Here is a 22,654-nt window from a genome sequence, read left to right on the forward strand (position 1 = left end):
ATACTTTATCTTTTAAATTTTTGCATCATGAACATTTCAACTCGGATCACAATTGGTCTTACACTAACAGTTCCGTCAATTTTTAAACGGTTTCAACCCGATGGGACGGTTAAAACCATCAAAATCGGGTTAAAACCGTTTAAAAATTGACGAAATTGTTAGTATATGACCAATTGTGATCCGAGTTGAAATGTTCATGATGTAAAAATTCAAAAAATAAAATATATGACCAAAATCATAAAATGGACATATGTTCAGGACCAGTTTTAGCATTTACTCATAAATAAATATAAAAAACGAGCTGATATGTTATTATCTAGTTGGACAATTACTAGGAAAACCATCTACATCATATAGGTATATCTCAATACTCGTAAAGGAATTCGGAAAAGAAACATAACCAATAATTTGCTCATGCTCAAGCCACATAAATAACCTTCAACTGTCAAAAAATCAATAATGCACTCCAAAGGTAGTCTCTAGAAGACAATTAGGTTCGAGGACAAAATTCGTAGTACATCAGGAAAAAACCCACATTAAACTTAACATGTCAGCCAAGGAACAAGAGTTTTTTTGGGGATAAATCAGCACTATCTCAACACTTGACTTGATCAAGCCATTCTATTCTGCATCCAACCAAAACAGCAGCCGATAGCAATGTTGTCTGTCCTTTTCTTGAGAACCAGCCTTGGTTGAGAATCATAAGATAATTTCATTTACAGACCAATGATGCGAACCAGTCAGCTCTCACTCTGGAATCATATTCTCATTGTCTGCATCACCTTCTTGTTCGATTGTAGGCCTTGAGGGACCCTGAGCTCCAGGGGCTTGCTTCTTCTTGATGCCACTCACTATATCATCGATTCTCAAAAGCATGCAAGCAGCTTCAATGGCAGTCTTAAATGCTTGAGCCTTCACAGTGTATGAATCCCATATCTATACATACAGGGGAAATTGATCAAATGGATAAGGGGCACTAATTCAGGATGATTTAAAAGTTAAAATCATGTTAGAGATCCAAGAGGCTCATCTCAACGCACTATGCATGATTTAACATATGAGCTATTTCTGTTGACAAAACAATTCAAAAGGATAGGAGAAACTCAAGTCCATGGGAAGGGGAGGGGAGGGAAGGGAAGGGAAGAGAGGTACCCCCCAAAACTCACCTTTCGTTCTTTCATGTCAGTAATTTCACCAGTATTTCCATCTATGCCAATCCAAGCGTTTTCACCACTTCCATGCTAAAAAAGAGACATATAGATAAGAACAGAGAACTTGAAGCTTGTCCAGAACATACATAGTAAGGATAACTTGCCTTTCCTTGCAAGGCAGTCATGGTCCGAATCACATTGACTCCACAATTCTGAGCCAATGTTCTTGGAATTGCCTCAAATGCAATTGCAGCAGCTTCATAAGGCCACTGCTCAGATTCAAACAACAAAAAACAGAATGTCAAAACCACATCAGGAAACTGACATTCAAAGTCTCCTTATCCTTACTGAATAGTGAAGAATGAGTTACTAGGATGAATGGTTTTAATGACCATTCATTTCAAAGATGCAAGACAGACTGATCAACTATTTATCATGCTTAAAATTTGAAGGAGTAACTTCTTTGGCAACCCAGGACAGCTACCGCTACATCCTTGTAAATCTTGTTTATGGTTTACCGATTACAAAATTCATGATCCTTACCAATGATATCACGAACCAATATGTCTGCAATCAGTATAAAAGTGAAAACAATGCTATCCAGATTGTACATTCAGGATCTGAGATAGCATCTAATGTTTCGCACAAAATTCTCAGTGGGGTTCACATACCTAATTGTAGGTGCAGAAAAATGTTCAAGACAAATAAAGAGCAACCAACAGATAAAATCCTGAGTGATTGCTAACCTTTTCTACGCCTTCAATAGATGAGCTCTTTTGCTTTAGTGTAGCTGATACAGTCAGCTCAGTAGCGCCCCCACCTGGAACAAGTTTCGGATTCTTTATTATGTTTCTTGCCACAGACATAGCATCCTGTAGAAAACATGCATATAAATTTAGAATCACTAATTGTACAAGTTACAAGTATTGAGAATTTGGGATGCTAAACTCAACAAACATACCTGCAGATTTCTCTCCACTTCATTCAGCAGATCCTTGCTAGCACCCCTCAAAAGAATTGTGCACGCTTTTGGATCCTTGCAGTCAACAATGAAAGCAAAGAACTCATCGCCTATTTTCCTTACCTCAAAAAGCCCGGCACCAGTACCAACATCAGATTCCTGCAATTCATCAGGTCGGTTAACAATTACTGCCCCAGAAGCTTTGGCAATTCTGTTGTTATCTGTCTTCCTGAGCCTTCTGATTGCACTGACACCAGCCTTGCTAAAATAATGGCAAGCAAGATCACTCAACCCCTTCTCAGTTATTACTAAATCTGGTTTAAACTTCAGTATCTGCGCACATAGGTTCTCAATGTACTCCTCTTCCATTTTCAGTAAGACACTCCAATCTTCTTCCTTCAACAATTCAGCATTGGTTTGGTTCTCACCTTTCTTGTACTCGAGGGGAGAATCAAGAAGAATGATTCTTGGATTTACTATCTTCCTTCTCATTTTACCAGGAGCCACAACATCCTTGTTAATCATGACCCCTTTCAAAACTTTTGAGTCTTCCAACTGACCCCCAGGAACCTTCTCCACCTTAATGTACTTCTTGATATCCACCTCACGCAATCCTTGGCCAAGTTCAACTCCTACTATGGTTGTTGCATCAATTGCCAAGTCCTGAAAGTTCAACCAAAATGCCATATAACTTTCATTTCAATTTCCAAATAGTAACAATATAAAATGAAAACACAACCTGGAACTTCAAGTAAAACAAACCCTACATTTCCTAGTGTACAAATCACCAATTGCAACATCCATCTATATATTGCATATGACAGAAAGATAAAGGCTGGGAAGGAGGAGAAGATAGACCTACTGCCCACAGGCAGCAATTAATTATCAAATTACTTACAGCGATCAAATCCCCAAATTGACTGGTAAATTTAGTCCCAATACAACTCTTTACGAGCCCCAACATTGTTACGCCTGCAAAATGATAGAAATACTAGAATTAGAGGTTGGAGAGAGAGTAAAATTCACATGCATTACAAATAATGGAAAAAAGCTCTGAAACAGCTATAAAACACCTTATTTGAGCTATTATTTCAGTTTGGTTAGCATTGGACTTACTGTCTTTAAAAGAGACACATTTATCCTTTCATTCTTCTCTATAAAGAGAGAGAACTTATTTTCTCATCATCAAAGATATTTGGATGAAAGAAGAAATTGGGGATTCGAACACAAGTGCAGAAAGTCATTTGTAATGTGAAAAATCATGCCTAAGCAATTACTCAAATTCCAAAAAATTAGGAACACTTTTCACTTTGATCCTGCAAAACGGAGATAGGCTGAAAGTCTTAAACAACTTCTGCTCACCTATCACAGGCTAAAGCAGATGGGCAATTACGCTCCTGAACAAGCAGTATAGATTTCTATAGTGCTGGAATGATTAGATAGTTACGAGGTAGCTACTTTAATCTATATGAATTAAAACTATCTATGTTTATGAGTTAAGTTAATGTGGCAAACATCTGACAATAATTCAGTTTAGATATAACATATTATATTAAATTACAAGCAAATAAAAATAAGAGGAATGAACTTACGGTCTTGTACATCTATGGTCATTGCAATTTTGTCAAGCACAGCAATAGCATCTTCCAGACACTTGTTATAAGCTGCAGCCCAATCAAAATAAACTAGTTAGCATAGATATCTGTGCATGTATTATGGATTTAATAGAAATTATTATTACCTCGACAGATGACTGTGGGATGATAATTCTTATCAATAAAAGCTTCTGCAACATGGAGCATTTCTCCAGCTACAAATAAAGATCGTTCAAAGATGAAGAGATCAGTTAATGTCAAGGAAGTATTTGTTAAAAATGTGTTTATGCGCATATATGTGAGTGTTGTCTGCGTCTTTACAAATATATGCATATTCACAAATCTACTAATGTAGTATTTCTAGTAGTCATTCATTTGAGGACCTCGCGTTGAACCATAAACGATCTAAAAGGCATAGGTTCCTGCATAAAGAAAAACCTTAAAATTGGAAGGATAATGAGAGATAGGAATACTCCCTAACTCAGACACACGCACATGCAATAAAGGTTGGTGACTGAGGTGTGAATGAGGTGAAGTATAATGTTTACCAGCATAAATATACAAACAAGTAACAGAAGTCTGAATTGTCATTTGCAGCATTGGATATGCATATGTAACTACATACATGCACCCACTTAAGGCCATTTCTATATGGCACGGACTTAATGTATGATGTGAAAGAAATATCATAATCAGACTTAGACTCCAAGTATAGTCAAGACATACCAAGAACAATTACAGATGTCGTCCCATCTCCTACCTCCTCATCCTGGGTCCGGCTTAGCTCAATCATTGACTGTGACCATTGAAAGAGTTAGACACAACAAAAGGCAATCAAGTGATAAAGTTCAGTTACTTCAGTAAGGTGCATATCAACCAGGCAGTAATAGAAGATAATACATCTGTAAGCCACTTATTCCATTTGATGATATAAAGAGCTAAATCGTTCTATAAAATAAATTAATTCCAAACAAGGGAAAAAAGAGACTATGCCTTTGCTGCTGGGTGCGCGACATCTAATTCACGAAGAATAGCATTTCCATCATTTGTGACTACAATCCCTGTAGATATTAAAAGAAAGTATTTCAGAGTATGAAAACATAAGAGGTGTGATGTCTAGAATGTCACTACTTGGAAGTGAAACTCCTCCCTGATACTATTATATTCACTAAGGCGGTGGACACAGAAAAAACGATAGATACAGAATTTGTATTGCTCTTCTCCACACCCTAGTTACACAGTTGAAAACAAAATGATTAGAGATATCACCTCCAGCAGCATCAAGCAGCATTTTCAACATAGATCGTGGACCCAAAGTAGTACGAATAATGTCAGCAACAGCCTGTAAATTGCGATATACTCAAGTTAATTAGAGAGACGAATGAAAAAATAAATGTGTTCTTTTAAAGACAGTAAGTGCAAAGATTGAACAAGCACAACCCATTAACCTTCGCCGAATTGGCATACATGTTTTCACATACACCTTCTTTAAACTAGTGGGTACTGAGTTCTGACTCTGAGTATGGTGGTTCGTGGGAGAGTGGAACAAAATGGGATGAAAATGCAAGCTCCATGTTGAAGAAATCATTGTTCAATAACAATTAACAACCATACCAACTAAAATTCTGGGGGAGGATGAAACCATTGGAAAACCCTTTTCCCACTACAGTCTCGTTATCTCCCATATAGATTACATTATAGAAAGACAAGAAATATGTGGTGGATATCATGCAAAAGACTTAGGCAGCTTGATAAAAAATGATTAACGAGATCATGCAAAACACTTAGGCAGCTTGATAAAAAAATGATTAACGAGATATATGATTGGTCATATAAGATCCACTGTTTTGTAAGACAATAGCAATATGCTACTTCAATAATTAATTAGTAACATAGAACCTTCAGCAGCCTAGGATAAACTTCAACGTACACAGTTTTAGAAATCCTATATAATAGTGTAGAAAATGGTCAAGAGCACCAACAATTTCTGTTAGTTGAAATCACTAAACATAAAAGGAGAAATGTCCAGAATATCCTTGGACTGAGGTAAGCGAAGGGTTCCAATGAAACACATACAAAATTACTTGAAATCAGATAGGGGGATAAGAACTGAGAGGAGGGTGAAAGCCAGTACTACCTTGGATGCTTGGATATTAGCATGGTGAACCTTGGTTCCAGACTCACGCTTCAACGAATCTTCTGCTCAATGGAATGCAAAATACATTAGCAAATAAAGAGAAGAGTAACAGGTGATAAGAATCACTATGTATCCTTGCAAAATAAAGGGAAATGTGGAATCTCTAGCATGAATTTTAACACATTTACAAAACAATCCATACAAACATGAACGACATACAGCAAAAAGAAATGACAGATCTTTAACATTGGCATTCAATGCTCTCGATATTTTACCAAAAACCAAAAAAGGCATCAATTCAGATTAATTCAAGCAGTTCATTGAATGCTCAAAACTCGCACATCATGGTGCACCACACAATGCATCTGAAACTAGAAAATACGGACTACAGAGTGTCGTGAACAGAGGTCGCTGAGGAGCGAGCCTCGACAAACCCTAGACTCACTCAAAATCCTAAAAATACTTCAAAATGTAGCATGAATTTGTGAATTGGATCCACGGTTACTTAAATCAACAGGAAATAATAACAATAATAAATAAAAGAAGAGCGAAAATCAAAGCGAAGAGCGAGAAGTGAGGCATAGAAGAAGAGTTACTGAGGACGAGGACTGGTGCATGCATCTTGAGTTTCGATTTGAAATTGCAAGATCAGTAAGAGAAGAGTGAAGATCGATTCGGAGGAATCAAATGGAAGAAAAGGCGCTTCTTTTGTAAACCCTGGAAATTGAACAAGGGCTTAATGTTTGTGAGAGTGAGGGTATATATATATATATGCGACCCTATCAAAATAAACTTGTGTTTTCAAATTTAACCCTTTGTTAATGGAATAAGCATCGAGTTTGGTGGCATATAAAAAATTAACATGAATCTTATTTTTACCGTAAAATATAGGGCACAGATCCTCTGCTGTGTTGTGCCTAAACTCCAATACGGTGCCGTTTTGCCCAAAAATGCTTTCATCCAAATTGTAAAAAAAGATTTTGCATTTCATTTTCTTCCCTACTATGACACACTTTGGTGACGCTGTAACGTTGTTCTTCTCAAAAAATGCTTTCTTCCCTACTACATACTTTGGCTTGCTGTAACTTTGTTCTTCTCCAACATAGAATACAGAATAGTTCTTAATTTCTTATTTATCAACATTGGAAAAATAAGCTATGTGAGGGCTTTGGGATTGCTTTTTAATTTCTTATTTATCATAACATGGATAACAGGAATGGAGGGTGGCATATGATCCTAAATACGAGGACGGGTGAAAAAAAAGTTACAGCAAGCCAAAGTGTGTAGTAGGGAAGAAAGCATTTTTGGAGAAGAACAACGTTACAGCGGCACCAAAGTGTGTCATAGTAGGGAAGAAAATGAAATGCAAATCTTTTTTACAATTTGGATTGCAGCATTTTTGGGCAAAACGGCACCGTATTGGAGTACAGCACGCCCTGCTGTGTTTATAGGCACATCAGATGATTTGTGCCCTAAAATATAGGTGAAATGAGTTAATGGAGTAATGTGAATACTCAAAAATAGTACTAAGTGAACACTCAAAAATAAAAATATGAGATATTTAATACTAATACTATAAGTTACTATTGAGGTGGAGTACTAATTTTTTTGTTCTAGGACAAATCTCAAATTAGACATAGGAAATAAATAGGATCTGAAGTAATTTTGAGTGGTTGGTATGTATTTAAAGTATTTTTGGTCTTAATTAAATCTGTGAAACTATTTTAAGTTGATCAGTTATAAGATGTTTTATAGTACTTTGTATAATACTCCTATGATAAATTGATAGAACATAAGTATTCAGTATTTGAAGTAAAATGATAAAATAGTTACTCCATAATTAATTAATTTAGTAATTTACAAAAGCAAATGAATTAGTCTAGAATTATTTTAATCAATCACTATCACACTAAATAAACGTCATTAATAACATGCTCGTATATTAGTGTCTACGGAGTTCTTCAATTAATTCCAATATTATACTATTAAATATTTCATTGTAGTAACTATTTTTTTGTTTTTAAGTAGTTTGATATTTTCTATAGAGTGAGTGATAATAGAAGAAAATAAAGAATACTTTATCTAATATGATTTGATATGATAAAAAAAAAAACCTTGCGTGCAATGTGTTCGTCAAACACTTTCTTGTGCTTTAGATAAGTCATATGTTTGTCATGATTCAATGCTTTCATTTTGAAAACTCGAACTAAGATATCTTGCTTAACTTCTAATCTTAAGTTATGTTTCTACCTTACTACCTTTAATAAAATAAGAAACGCCTCTTCTTGTTCATATACGAGAAATCTTGTACTAAATGTCACCTTCTCTTTCACAACTTATGTTAAAACATTGTTGAGAATTGATGAAAACCTTGTTTAGTGTATGTGTTCAAAGCTTTTTAAATAAGCATATGTAAGAAATTCTTGTAATCATTTAATGAGCGCAGCGGAAATAGTATACAAGAATAAAGATCTAGATTTATAATCATATTGCAAGTTGAGCATGTAAAACACAACGGAATTAAATCTTACTTGTTGTGTTGTTTTCTTCGATTGATTGAATTCTGCAGGTTGAATCCATTACTATCGAGGTCCACGTACAATCCATTCTGATGCAGAAACTATCCCGGTACAATTGGTATGTAGAAGAAAGCTAGGAATTCTCTCTACAAAGCTTTACGTATTTTCTATCTCGTGTCTCTTCTCTTCCCTCCACTTTCACCACCTTATTCATTCTCCACAATGAAGACTAAATAACCATTATTAAGTAGATGAATGTTGGGTTACAAACCTATCCCACATCGGATGAGTGAGGGAAGTTGGAAGGTGTATATAATTCATGTCCAACCCCAATTAGTTTGAGGCCTTTTGGGAGTGACCCAAAAACAAATCCGTGCGGGCTTGACCCAAAGCGGACAATATCAAACTAATGTTGCAGTCGACGATCCTAAGAAGTGGTATCAGAGCCCAGGTGGCTATGAGTTGTGCCTGGATGAGCCCCGGTTAGGGTCGGGCCCTGAAGGACTCGGGTTAGAGTCGGGCCGCCCAGGATGACCCAGGGGCCAGGGTTGGAACGACCCATGTTTGTGTCGACTGCGTTCCCGATGTGGTCTCGGTTTGAGGGGAGGTTTGTTGGGTTACAAACCTATTCCACATCGGATGAGTGAGGGAAGTCAAACTAATGTTGCAGTCGACGATCCTAACAAGTGGTATCAGAGCCCAATGGCTATGGGTCGGGCCTGGATGAGCCCCGGTTAGGGTCGGGGTTTGGTGGGTTGCGCTTGCAAGTTCTCCGATGTGGTGTGTGAGCTCGACCAAGACCTGGGGTGACCTGTGTGACCTGTGTGTGATCTTGGTCCGGTGGCCTTGGGTTGGGCCTGTGACCTGTGTGAGATCCTGGTCTTGGTCTGGTGGTCTTGGTTTGAGGGGAGGATTGTGGTGAATTGTGGTGAAGCAAACCATATCTCACATCGGAGAATGGACAAGAGTTGCAAGCATATAAATGGGCTACCCCAACTCCATTAGTATGAGGCCTTTTGGGAGTGACCCAAAAACAAATCCGTGCGGGCTTGACCCAAAGCGGACAATATCAAACTAATGTTGCAGTCGACGATCCTAACAATGAAGAGTCATGCAATTGAAAAGTCACTTGGGCTCTATGATTGTTGTGCTCATGAATTAATATAATTGTAGTTCAACTATAATTACTTAATCCATATCAATCTAATTCTAGCTCATTTCCTTTCACTACACCCATTATTAACTAAATTTGTCACCCCTATAACCATTTATCATACTCTATAAATTCAAATGCCATGAAAAAATTCAAACCAATCAACTCGTTTGCCATGTCCGTTTTAATAAGCTGGAATCTATCATCAATGAAAATTTTGACTTCACAATCAAAGTTCGTGATATTATTTATTAAATTTAAAGTTGATAGGATAAAATTAAAATTTCAAAAGTTAGGTGATATTTATGCGAATAACATTTTTACAAAACAAGTGCCAAGTTAAATCTGAACTTGAGAATGGAGGGGAGAGTATTGCGGGGGCAAGGAACAGCAGAGGCTGTGCGTCAAAACACAGATTTTATTGAATAAAACGCAGGTATGGATCCTTTTATGGAACAATTCTTTTTTTGGTAAATCATGTTAATGGAATTCCATTTTAATGAAGGAGATTAGATTTATTCCGGAAGAGGGAGTGACGCATAAGGGTTATGCGTCGTTATTAATGAAACGCGCAACCCTTATGCGTCTTTGGTTAATGACGCACAAGGGTTATGCGTCGTTTAACGACGCATAAGAGTTATGCGTCTTACCTTAATGACACATAACCCTTGTGCGTCACACTGGTTAGTATTCTTGCCTATCACGCTGGTGACCCGGGTTCGATCCCTGGCAACAACACATTTTTTTAAGTGATTAGTATTTGATAAAAATGAGTTATTCTAAACATTTGTTTTTGGCAAATACATATTACTCTTATTATTTATGTTTATCACCCTCGATTACTTTAAAATCAACACAAACTTTAAAAAGTAACTATAATTATAACAAAACCATTAAATGAAATATACTTAAATTCATAATTAATCTTATTCCACAATACAATAATTAATTTGTGAAGTTAATAAAAATTATGAAGTTTGATTCCATTGAAACAAAATCAAAAGCATGCCCTCTTTTAAATAAAATTCCCACAACGTGTAAAAAAATAATGCGAAATACCTTATAAATGCATTAATATGACACAAAAACATGTGTGGGTCTATTTAAGCATTGAAATAGATAAAACATGCGAAATACCTTATAAATGCATTAATATGACACAAAAACATGTGTGGGTCTATTTAAGCATTGAAATAGATAAAACATCGGTGACTCCAAAAATTGTTAGATTCCATTTATTCTGATTTAATACTACTTCATTTTAAATGGAGCTTGGCCAAGTCAAAGCCATTATTCAAATGAAATTATTTGAGACATGTTTGTAACAAAAGAAGCTTATGCGAAGTGTCTATCAAATTCGTAAAATAATTCCAATTAACTTCTTTAATTAATTCTTTTATAAGAGTAATATGTATTTGCCAAAAACAAATGTTTAGAATAACTCATTTTTATCAAATACTAATCAATTAAAAAAATGCGTCGTTGCCGAAGATCGAACTCGGGTCACCCGCGTGACAGGCAAGAATACTAACCAGTGTGACGCACAAGGGTTATGCGTCATTAACCAAAGACGCATAAGGGTTGTGCGTTTCATTAATAACGACGCATAACCCTTATGCGTCACTCCCTCTTCCGGAATAAATCTAATCTTCTTCATTAAAATGAAATTCCATTATTCGACTTGAACAAAAGTAGAAAGACCTCATCCTTTTATCTTATTTCTTTTTCCTTTTCCTTTTCTTTTTCTTTTTCTTTTTCTTTTTCTTTTTCTTTTTCTTTTTCTTTTTCTTTTATTTAATTGTCTATCTTAGCACAGCCCCTGCTGGGATTTTCCGAGTATTGTGAGACAATACTTAAATTCGAAGTCATTGTCTAACCAAAAGGGGATTCTACACGGTACCGATTGGAAAAATAAATGTCGTATTTCTTCCACATCTTGTAAACCACACAAATAAGGAAAGGCATGCGTGTTTACATTCAACACAAAATAAAAATCTCCTCTTTCATCCTCTTTCTCTGTAATTTATTCTCCCCCGGCCCTCATCTAAACTATCCACCCACCCAGGTTTGAGGCTTTTCTCTTCTTTTAATTCCTTCTATACACACATTCAAAGCATAGGCGATTGTTTCCTTTACCTGATCGGAGTTCAATTAGCTAGAATCATTCAGTTTTTATATGCATATAAGATATTCCCCCTTTTTAAGCTGTAGGAATCTAGGGGCGTTTCTATTGTTGTAATTTATTGTCTTGGCTGGGTGGGGCGTAGCTTAATTCCTCAATTGGGATATTCAATTTGATGGAGTATCAGTGAAGTTGGAATCTTTACAGGTTTGAATTGTATGGTTATTGCGTGCGATTTATCATTACCTTTGGATTGATTAGTTTTGAAGAATTAGCTTAAATAGTTGGTACAGGAACTTAATTGATTTGCGAAACAAATACTACTATAGAATTAGGCTTCTGTTAATTACAAAAGGATGGTGGATTCAATAGCTGCAACGTCTCTGTTAGGGCACCGGCCGTTTTTTAGTAGCTATAATTGGAAATATGCTGCCAACAAGCATAACTGCCGCCTGTCTTTTACCAAGTTAATGGATAGGAAGGATGGTTTCTCATCTTCGGTGCGAAGATGGCATGTCAAACACCCGATTAGGTCTGTGATAAAGGCTCAGGCTGCTGAATTGACTAGGGAGGCACACTCCTATCGTGAGGAAGACCGAATACCTAGAGGGTTTAGGCCCGGGATTGACTCTGGTGTGGATAGTCGTCCGGGGCTGTGGCCACCGGAAAACAAGGCTGACAACCCTGGCCTTAAGAATCCGTTGCTTCGACATGAGAGGATGGGTTGTGGTTGGCTAGGTGCTATATTTGAGTGGGAAGGGGTGCTGGTTGAGGACAATCCAGATCTTGAGAAGCAAGCTTGGTTGACTCTTGCCCAGGAAGAAGGGAAGTCGCCACCACCGGCCTTTATGCTTAGGCGAATAGAAGGGATGAAGAACGAGCAGGCTATAGCAGAGGTTCTCTGCTGGTCTAGGGACCCGGGGGTGTTGAAAAGGATGGGGTCTAGGAAGGAGGAGATTCACCAAGCTCTGCAGGGCGGTATGTACAGATTCCGGTCTGGCTCCGAGACGTTCTTGAACGTTCTGGTGCATCACAAGGTGCCTGTGGCTTTGGTCTCCACCCGGCCTAGAAAGTCTCTTGAAAGGGCCATTGCAGTGATCGGCATTGAAGGAGTCTTCAGTGTCATTGTCACTGCTGAGGATGTCTACAGAGGGAAGCCCGATCCGGAGATGTTCATGTACGCAGCGCAGCTCCTGCAGTTCATACCCGAACGGTGCATAGTGTTTGGGAACTCGAATCAGACAGTTGAGGCTGCACATGATGCACGGATGAAATGTGTTGCTGTTGCCAGCAAGCACCCCGTGTACGAGCTTGGGGCGGCTGACCTTGTGGTCCGGCACCTTGATGAGCTCTCGGTGGTTGACTTGAAGAACCTTGCTGACATCGAGGCAGTGGAGCTGGAGCCGGAGTTGGAGATGGAGGTAGAGGCTGAAGACGACCAACCGCCTTCGACATCAGTAGGTGTATATGATGATTTCTGGTGATACTCTTCCCAAATGTACAGGATGTTCTAGTTCTTGGGCATGTACACCTACTTTATCATGTGTTGTAGACCAAAATACAAGTCTGTAAAGGAGGAAAAAGTGTGTAGAAATGCAGAAGGTAGTCTACATTGGGTTACCATGTGCATTATCATGTATGTAGAATGTTTATAATATAATACTATGTATATGCTTTCTTTTACACTATTTGTTTCAAATATCCGTATTTCCTTTTTTATCCTATAGTAGAAGGTCATTGTATAGGATAAATAGATACTGGATGAAGCTCTTAAGAATCTAGAATAGTGGAGAAGGTTTGAACAATATGAAACAATGTTGAAATATTTTATCTCATATAGGTAAAAAGTTGATTTTGTTTAAATAACTAGCGAAATACTATACTCTATCAGGCCCTCTACAGAGGCGTTTCATTTTGAATACTCATTTTTTTCAAAAATGATAATAATAAATAGTTAAATTGGAGATAAAATAAAGTAAGCGGGAGAATAATGTAAAGAAGAAATGAAACTCATTTTTTTCAAAAATGATAATAATAAATAGTTAAATTGGAGATAAAATAAAGTAAGCGGGAGAATAATGTAAAGAAGAATCTTCTTTACATTATTCTTTCGCTTACTTTATACTACTATATCTTTACGTTAACTATTTATTACTCTCATCCACAAAAAATAGATAAAGTTGTAAACGGCACGAGTTTTAATGCGCAATTGGTAAAGTAAAAGAGAGGGAGAGAAAATTAGTGTTAGTCGATTGTGGGGTCCATATTTAGAACGACGTGAAATGTTAGTGTTCGTTTAAAACTTTTCATTTTTAGAATTAGTCTAATTTTGGTGGACAGTCCAAAGTAGTAAAACTAGTCTATTTTTTATGGACAGAGAGAGTATTATTTTTTTTTCTAGAATGAGCCTCTAAAAGGAAACGCCTCTACTATAGAGGTATAGATGGACGGAGAGAACAGTAAATAAAATGCTAACAAACCTTTTCTACAAATTATTTATACAAACTTCTAACTAACTTTTCTATCAGTGTGAATTTACGATGAAACATTTTATATAAATAATGAATAGTGTAATTATCATATAGTGTTGATTGTTGTTGCTACCGACAGTTCATGACTGGTTGGCTGAACCACTTCACCAAATGGGACTACCCTATATATAATACTCCATCCGTCTGCGAATATGAGTCTCGTTTTTTCATTTTTATCCATCCACGAATAGGACTCCCGGTTCACTTTTACCATAAATGGTAATAGGGTCTCACCTTCCACTAACTCATTCCACTCACATTTCATTTAAAACTAATATATACAAGTGTGACCCATATTCCACTAACTTTTTTCCACCCACTTTTATTAACATTTCTTAAACCCCGTACCACCTACAAATGAGACTCCTAATGGCGGATGGAGGGAGTATATATATACTACATATTAATTTTTTTTTAATACATGTACATGAGATTGTTTTCGTGAATAATGTACTCAATATTTTACAAAAACTGTTGACTGTGATTTGAGGCAGCAAGTTGTGGAACCAAATATCTGGCATGCTTAATAAAACAACAATGAATATAGCAAAGCCATATCTGCCTCTCTGGTTATTCACTGACAATGTGTATAGACATTTACTTTTAATAGTACTAGTATTTTTTTTCTCCACACTTTCAAATTTTCCATATCATTACTGCTAATTAAAGGACGGTTGAATTAAATCAACTCTAAATGCAATGTAACAGAGAAACACGTGATTATAAAAATACTAGTGCTACTTAAATTTGCCTAAAAATGAAATGGCTTTCCTATAATCATATTTTAACAAGCTGGAGATGAGAGAGAAGTTTGCAATAAAAATAGAGATATGAATCAACACTGATTGATTTGCATCAATAATTGAAGCTTCCTGTACATTCTTCTCTCTCAATTAATTAAGATGCCACAAGTTGGCAACCGACGATTACTATGTCTAAACTCATTCTTTATCATTAAGGAACACTAATTTTCACCTAAAATTAGTGATTGATATACATCACATCCCACCCTCCAAAATAATGATTTCTAAATCTCATACCATCTCCATACACTTGACTTCTTACTGATTTTAAGCTTGATATTCAAAATATTAGGAGTAAAATATGATAAGCAATTATCTATATTATTTAGTTAAAATTTCCAACCAACTTAAACTTTAAGAAACAAGTACGAATATGAAATTCAATATGCCAACATAAAATGCTTTTTTGAATGATTAAAACCAACAAAAAAAAGTATTCATTAGTTGGCTGAAAATTATGACTTAGACCATTAAATGAACAAAAGTAGATCATAAGTACAGACTATATTTATATTATGAATAAGCCGTTCCATATTAGTGGTATCGTTTCTTTTCGGCACGTGATTTAAGAAAAATTGTGTTAGGTGGGCTAAGTAAAGAAATAATAAAGTAAAAAATGAAAAAAAATAGAAAGATGAAGAGAGAATAAAGTAAAAGAGAGTAACGTAAGAAATGAATTGATTTTTTACTAAAAGAGAAATGATTACACTATTATAGACCGTACCAAAATGACAAAATGGCTTCACTACTATAAAACAGAGGGAGTTGTAATCTAAAAATAGCCAAAAAATTTATGGGAGAGTGGTAATGTTCGAGGTCGTGTAAATTGGTCTCACGGGAGAATGGTAATGTTCAAGGTCAAAGATCTTGTGTTCGATTTCACTGTGACGCGGCCTATTTGCCTGTAAAAAAACATTGGATATCGAACAAAAATCAAATTTCACCATACAAATATCGTGAAAATGGTGGGTGCCATAAATGGTTGATTGAATGTATATATTTAGACAAGGTCTTTAATGGGACTATAGGAAGAAAGAGATAGATGGAATGATCTTGGAATTTTATGCAGCCCACATGAGATATGATGATGCAGTTAGTTGCCTTGTCTCCTTCCCTTCCAGCTCAGAATCTTTGATGGTGGCTGAAAAACAAGCCCACATGAAATTATTGCTTCTAACCTTATCTCATATTCATATATGAAAAATAAATATCAATGTCTCAATCATGCATACTATAATCATCTCCACACCCTATTAATTAATTTGGTTTCCATCCATCAAAGACACACAAACATTGCATTTACACACAGAAAAAAAATGAGAGAAATTCTTCACATTCAAGCAGGCCAATGTGGCAACCAAATTGGTGGCAAGTTTTGGGAAGTGGTGTGCGCAGAGCACGGCATCAACGAGCTCGGAAACTACGTGGGGACGTCGAAAAATGAGCTCGAGAGGGTCAATGTTTACTACAATGAGGCTAGCGGAGGGAGGTACGTGCCTCGGGCAGTGTTGATGGACCTCGAACCTGGCACCATGGACAGCCTCAGGACCGGCCCTTACGGCAAGATTTTCCGCCCGGATAACTTTGTCTTCGGCCAGAACGGTGCCGGTAATAATTGGGCCAAGGGCCACTACACCGAGGGAGCCGAGCTCATTGACTCCGTTCTCGATGTTGTCCGTAAAGAAGCTGAGAACTGCGACTGCTTGCAAGGTATGTTACATTTCGTATTTCACTATTACTCAAAACATGTTCACAATTTGCCAATCGTGTTACATTTCATATTCTACTACTATTATGGATCATAATGGTTGTATTTCACTGTCACCAAAGAATTTACAAATCGTGTTACATCATGTATTTTACTACTTCCTTTGTCTCTTATTAAATGATTCGTATTTCTTTTTGGAAAGTTCCTTGGTAAGTGACTCAATTTTCTTTTTTTTTTTTGGCAAAAATCGATACTCTTACTTTGTGCTTTCAACTTTATGATCTATCATACTTTACTACCTCCACTTAACTAACAAAATCCCACTTTCTTAAGTTTCATGCCAAAAACAAACACCTCAGTTATGTTAAATGATTGCAGGATTTCAGATATGCCACTCGTTGGGAGGCGGCACAGGGTCCGGGATGGGGACTCTCCTCATCTCAAAGATCCGAGAAGAGTACCCGGACCGCATGATGCTGACATTCTCCGTGTTCCCCTCGCCCAAGGTCTCCGACACGGTGGTGGAGCCCTACAACGCCACCCTCTCCGTCCACCAGCTAGTCGAGAACGCCGACGAGTGCATGGTCCTCGACAATGAGGCCCTCTACGACATCTGCTTCCGCACCCTCAAACTCACAAACCCAAGCTGTAAGTCTCCATTCCCTAAGACCAAGTCAAAGTCTCCGTCAATTTAAAGTTTCATTTACTTTTTTTTAAAATTCTGAATAACTAGACCTCACCCTCTACTGAATCATTACACTCATTTTACTACACAGTTGGCGATCTGAACCACCTGATATCGACAACGATGAGCGGGGTGACATGCTGCCTCCGGTTCCCGGGGCAGCTGAACTCCGACCTCCGGAAGCTGGCGGTGAACCTGATCCCGTTCCCTCGGCTACACTTCTTCATGGTGGGGTTCGCGCCACTGACGTCGCGCGGGTCCCAGCAGTACCGGGCGCTGACGATCCCGGAGCTGACGCAGCAGATGTGGGACGCGAAGAACATGATGTGCGCAGCCGACCCGCGGCACGGGCGGTACCTGACGGCGTCAGCCATGTTCCGGGGGAAGATGAGCACGAAGGAGGTGGACGAGCAGATGATAAACGTGCAGAACAAGAACTCGTCCTACTTCGTGGAGTGGATCCCGAACAACGTGAAGTCGAGCGTGTGCGACGTGCCGCCCACGGGGCTGGCGATGTCGTCGACGTTCGTGGGGAACTCGACGTCGATACAGGAGATGTTCCGGCGCGTGTCGGAGCAGTTCACGGTGATGTTCAGGAGGAAGGCCTTCCTGCATTGGTACACGGGGGAAGGGATGGACGAGATGGAGTTCACGGAGGCGGAGAGCAACATGAATGATCTGGTGTCGGAGTATCAGCAGTATCAGGATGCGAATGCTGATAATGAGCAGCAAGACTATGATGATGATGATGTTGAAGAGGAAGAGGATGCTATTGGAAATTGATTGATTCATCATTCACGCCCCTTTGCTTTCGTTTCTTTGCTTCGTTACTGCTTTCATTCTGGTTTTCATTTTCGTGTGCGTGTATATGCTTGAATCGACGAATAATGGTGGTGAATTATGTTTTTTGTGATCATATCTTCCTAATTTATTCATTACTGCTTATTTTGTGTACTCCCGGAGTCATAATTGATTTCTTTTGAGCCCAAATTTTAAAGAGTACATTTTTTTCAATAAATATTTTATTTCACTTTCACTATATTTTTAACATATAGACCTCTTGTTCCGCCAACTTATTTCAATAACATTTTAGTATAAAATCAATAAATAAAATAGAAAATGCACCCCACAAATATTTTTGAAAGTGAAGATGCTGAGAGATTGAAGAATTCTCAACAAATTCTCTCCAACATTCCACGTAGGGTTGTCAATTTTTTACACGACACGAATCCGCACGAAATTAATGTGTTTGGATCAAGCCTTATTGGGTTCATGTTCTTATCGGATTGACGTGTTAAAAACCTGATTATTTGGGACGTCCAACTAATTTGAGTCATTTTCTTTTTTGACAAAAAACAAAACATCCAATCACTCTTACTTTATTTCATCACCTACTTTACTCTCTTTATTTTTCCTACTTTATTCCTCTCTCCTACTTTTCAAACAATTTCTTAATCTCTGTGCCCAAAAGTTTTGAGTCCGCTTAGTTGGGACATTAGGACGGAGGGAGTACTTTATTCTCTCTATTTTATTAACTTTTCTACTTTATTCTCTCCCTAAACCCTTTATTCTTTCTTAGTAGTATTTTTCTCTTCCTCCATTTAACACACAACAAGCATTTTTTTCCTTAAACTCCATGCCGAAATGAAAATTGTCTCTACTATGACAGAACGGAGGAAGTATTTTATCATTTTTATTGTTTTGAAAATAAATTATGCTTTACTTATTGGGTTGGGTCGTTATCATGTTGACCCAATAACGACCCAGCACGAACGATTTGTCACCCTAAATCCACGCATGCTTTCATGCCACCACGTACTCCATATAGCTGGTGCATCGCATTGGAGAACAACTAATAACATACTCCCTCCGTCCCACAAAGATTGTCTCACTTTGACCGGGCATGAGTTTTAAGAAATGTAATGAAAAGTGAGTTGAAAAAATTAGTGGAATGTGGATCATACTTTTATATATTAGTTTTATAATAAAATGTGAGTAGAAATGAGTTAGTGGAATATGAGGTTCACTACCAAAAATGGTAAAAAGTGAAATGAGACAAATTTTGTGGGACGGATGGAAATGAAAAAATTAGACAATCTTTGTGGGACGGAGGGAGTAACACGGAGTATAAAGACACAGTTCGTAGAAGCTAGAAGCTGCCTCATCAAATGGATTCATAAGGAAGAACAAATGTGTTTGATTTAGGATTTTCTAGGCAATTCAATCACTACAGGATGCTAATATACCAGTAAATGAGGATAATTTGGTAAACAATGTGTGTAAGTCATTCAATGATCTTTCACCACACACTAACAAGATTGTTTGACAGAACTAATGACAGTTAGAGGATGAAATAACTACAAAATCTAACATATAGACAAACCTATAAGGAATGATGAACTTCCAATTAGTGTGACAAAACACACGAGGTTGTCAAATGGCTTAAAGCACAATAGGCATCAGAATATATTAACTTAAAGAAAATTGTTGTTTAGAATAAGAGTATTAAGAGATCAGGGGCTCAAATTATTTTCAACCCAATTCAAGCACTCATTTGAAACAACAATGCCAAATACAAACAATATACTGAAGCAAATAAAATTATCTAAAAACCAACAAACAAGAAATGAGTGTCAATAAAAATAAGAAAAACAGGTCTCTTTATCAACATAGTGATCCATCCCTTTTCACTGCCCCCAATCATATTTGGCATGATTCTGCAAAGCGAAGAAAACATTTGATGCATCAATCCAAGGGAAACAGCCCATGCCCATCCATCACGTAAAGAAAGATACTTCCAACAACGATAACATTACGTTCTTATGAGTTGCTCTGACTTTGATGATGCTGTCTGTCCCTGAACCAAGGGAAAATCCCTGCACGCTGTTTCCTGTCACTCAGGATGTTACGTTTCTCTTCTCTTCGAGTATGGAACCTTCTTTGAGTGCAATTTGGGCCTCGTTCTCCCTTCCTAAAGCAAAAAGAGCAGCAGCCTGCAAATATGAAGCTATATGCCAAGCAGGAGATACAACTTGTGCTTGCACAGCATCATTGAGGCCTCATCAGGCACATCACTCATGAGATGTGACAAACTTCGGCGAGCATAAACAGTTGGGGAGACCATTGTTCCAACCTCAATAAACTGCACAAACGACGGGGAATAGGAGATACGACTCGTCATAAAATCTGTGTGAAACATTCAATGGCAACCCTAAAATCTTTATGTCGGAAAGCCACATCACCATTTTTCTTTGAGTTCAATGTATCCTGCATTTGATTTGTCCACATCTGGAATGAAAGCTGCAATGGAAAACAATTAATTACTTTAGCAGTAAAAAAGTGCAGCTAAGCAGGAAAACTTTGATTCTCATGCTCTTCGACGCAAAATATGTAACATAAAATGTACAGATAGATAGCAGAAAACAACCTGCCAGACTTGTCGATTTACATAAAAAGAAGGGAGTGGCAATGATAATAATCTTCCCCATTCCTTTGTGACAATTCTGATGGGTTATTTTTGCAATCTACATTTTAAGGTCACATATTTTGTTCACGGGACCACAGTCCACAAGTGTAGGTTTTAAACAATTTTTTAAGGAGAAATTACATAACAATTATTTCCTCTGCATGTGCATGTCTTATAACATGAAAACACATATCACAAGGGGCAGGCAGACTCTTGATGGTATCATCTAGTGTACAAAAAAGTAATTCCCGTTTTAGAAAGTAACCAACCTCAGTTTCCTTTTGAAGAGGAATCAATGCAGCAGCAACTAATGATTTTGGATTTGACCTCTCACGAGCTTCATATTGTAAGCATCTTGAAGCTAGACGCACTAACTCTGTTCCGTCGTCATTGGAAAATTGACCTTCCAAACAAGAATCTGTTAACATCTGAAGATTTCGATCCTTAATCAAATCAAGGGCCTGCGATAATTATAGAAATAGTGATGTCAATACGACTGAATGATCGAGTCCCAAGCTACTAAAAAAAAAGAAATAGTATTAATTATCAAATGATGAATTATATTTAAACCAAATTAATGGAGACAGCTTGATGTACAATCCATCAAATGACTTATGATTCCATTCGAAGGAAATGGCAGAAAGGGTGTCCTAGGGTAAAACTGGCACTGGTAAATACTACTATTATTATGTTTCAACTGGTAATGTCTTCCCTCACATCCAAATCTGGAATAACCTTTCTGGGACTGCTAATGTCATACATAAGAAGTTCCTAAAGTACAAAGTTCACACACCTATTAAAACGAGATAACTGCAAAGTTCACTTAAACACTTTATACAACGCTAATAATTTCCTTTAAACTAAACACTCCAAATTATTAAATACACTAAAAGTTTGGCTAATTGGTTTGTCTGTGCTATAGAATTTTCATTAGTTATTACTACTGGAGTACTGGTTTCCATCAGCAAAAAAAAAAGAAAAGAGGCTACAAGCAGGAATTAAATTCAGGCTGCTACCTGTGTACTGTTTTTACAAGCAGCAATCGCGCGAAACACTCGGATAGATGTAATCCTCATTACAGGTGAATAGGTATCGAAGAAGTCATGTCCTTCCTTTTGTTTAAAACTATTTATCTCCAGTCGGACTTTATATTTATCCACTGTTCCATCGGCCTTAAATTTCATTTTAAGTACCATTTGCACCCTAAAGGTTTAGCATCTTCGGGTAGATCAACCAACACCAAAGTGTGGTTTAACAAAATTGAGTCAATTTCGCTTTGATAAACTTCTCTCCAATGTAACCCGTCTGGGCCAGCAAAGGCTATTTTTATTGATGTTGGTTCTTCATCCAACATAAAAACAATGTAGTTAGGACCAAATATTTTTGGTGTTCTGACTCTACTACCACGTCTTAGTACTGCATCACTTGGATCAGGCCTTGCTCTCTTTCGCGATTGAGGTTCTTCATCCACTGATTTAGAACTAGTGGCTTCATCTTCAATTCTCGTCTTAGAATTGGTTGTGACATCTTCTTTGTCTTTGCAAGGAAATGTATTTTCTAGAAATACGGCATTCCTTGACTCGGTTGTTGTTCCTACTGTAATAGTCAATATTTTAGATTTGTGAACAACAAATCGATATACACTACTGTTAAGTGCATATCCAATGAAGATACAATCAACTGTTTTAGGGCCAATTGTAACTTCTTTGGGCGGGGAACCATCATCTTCGCCAAACACTCCCACACTTTGAGGTATTTGTAGGATGGTTTCCTTCCTTTACACAACTCATAAGGAGTGATGTCATTTCATTTGAGTGAGATTT

General features: G+C 37.4%; 4 protein-coding genes across 4 annotated transcripts; 2 read left to right on the forward strand and 2 right to left on the reverse strand.

The window, feature by feature from the left end:
- Window positions 1–432: 432 nt before the first annotated feature.
- Window positions 433–6,598, reverse strand: LOC121780251 (T-complex protein 1 subunit gamma-like). The gene is made up of 13 exons (XM_042177793.1): window positions 6,441–6,598; window positions 5,845–5,906; window positions 4,977–5,049; window positions 4,701–4,768; window positions 4,434–4,503; window positions 3,854–3,922; window positions 3,705–3,776; window positions 3,011–3,084; window positions 2,113–2,775; window positions 1,898–2,023; window positions 1,316–1,420; window positions 1,167–1,241; window positions 433–936 (listed from the first exon to the last, which is right to left on the reverse strand). The coding sequence occupies exons 1-13, from the start codon at window positions 6,463–6,465 to the stop codon at window positions 748–750; spliced, it is 1,671 nt and encodes a 556-aa protein (XP_042033727.1). The 5' UTR covers window positions 6,466–6,598; the 3' UTR covers window positions 433–747.
- Window positions 6,599–11,450: 4,852 nt separating this feature from the next.
- Window positions 11,451–13,321, forward strand: LOC121779796 (5-amino-6-(5-phospho-D-ribitylamino)uracil phosphatase, chloroplastic-like). Its single transcript, XM_042177224.1, has one exon. It carries the CDS (start codon window positions 11,995–11,997, stop codon window positions 13,120–13,122), a length of 1,128 nt encoding a protein of 375 aa, XP_042033158.1. The 5' UTR covers window positions 11,451–11,994; the 3' UTR covers window positions 13,123–13,321.
- Window positions 13,322–16,233: 2,912 nt separating this feature from the next.
- LOC121779846 (tubulin beta chain-like) lies at window positions 16,234–18,319 on the forward strand. Its single transcript, XM_042177303.1, has 3 exons — window positions 16,234–16,682; window positions 17,059–17,328; window positions 17,457–18,319. The coding sequence occupies exons 1-3, from the start codon at window positions 16,289–16,291 to the stop codon at window positions 18,146–18,148; spliced, it is 1,356 nt and encodes a 451-aa protein (XP_042033237.1). The 5' UTR covers window positions 16,234–16,288; the 3' UTR covers window positions 18,149–18,319.
- Window positions 18,320–20,372: 2,053 nt separating this feature from the next.
- Window positions 20,373–21,907, reverse strand: LOC121779130 (serine/threonine-protein kinase BSK7-like). The gene is made up of 5 exons (XM_042176466.1): window positions 21,848–21,907; window positions 21,549–21,602; window positions 21,101–21,292; window positions 20,608–20,665; window positions 20,373–20,551 (listed from the first exon to the last, which is right to left on the reverse strand). The coding sequence occupies exons 1-5, from the start codon at window positions 21,905–21,907 to the stop codon at window positions 20,373–20,375; spliced, it is 543 nt and encodes a 180-aa protein (XP_042032400.1).
- Between the last annotated feature and the right edge of the window lie 747 nt (window positions 21,908–22,654).

This window comes from Salvia splendens, chromosome 19 (assembly GCF_004379255.2).
Source record: "Salvia splendens isolate huo1 chromosome 19, SspV2, whole genome shotgun sequence".
Lineage (NCBI taxonomy): Eukaryota > Viridiplantae > Streptophyta > Magnoliopsida > Lamiales > Lamiaceae > Salvia > Salvia splendens.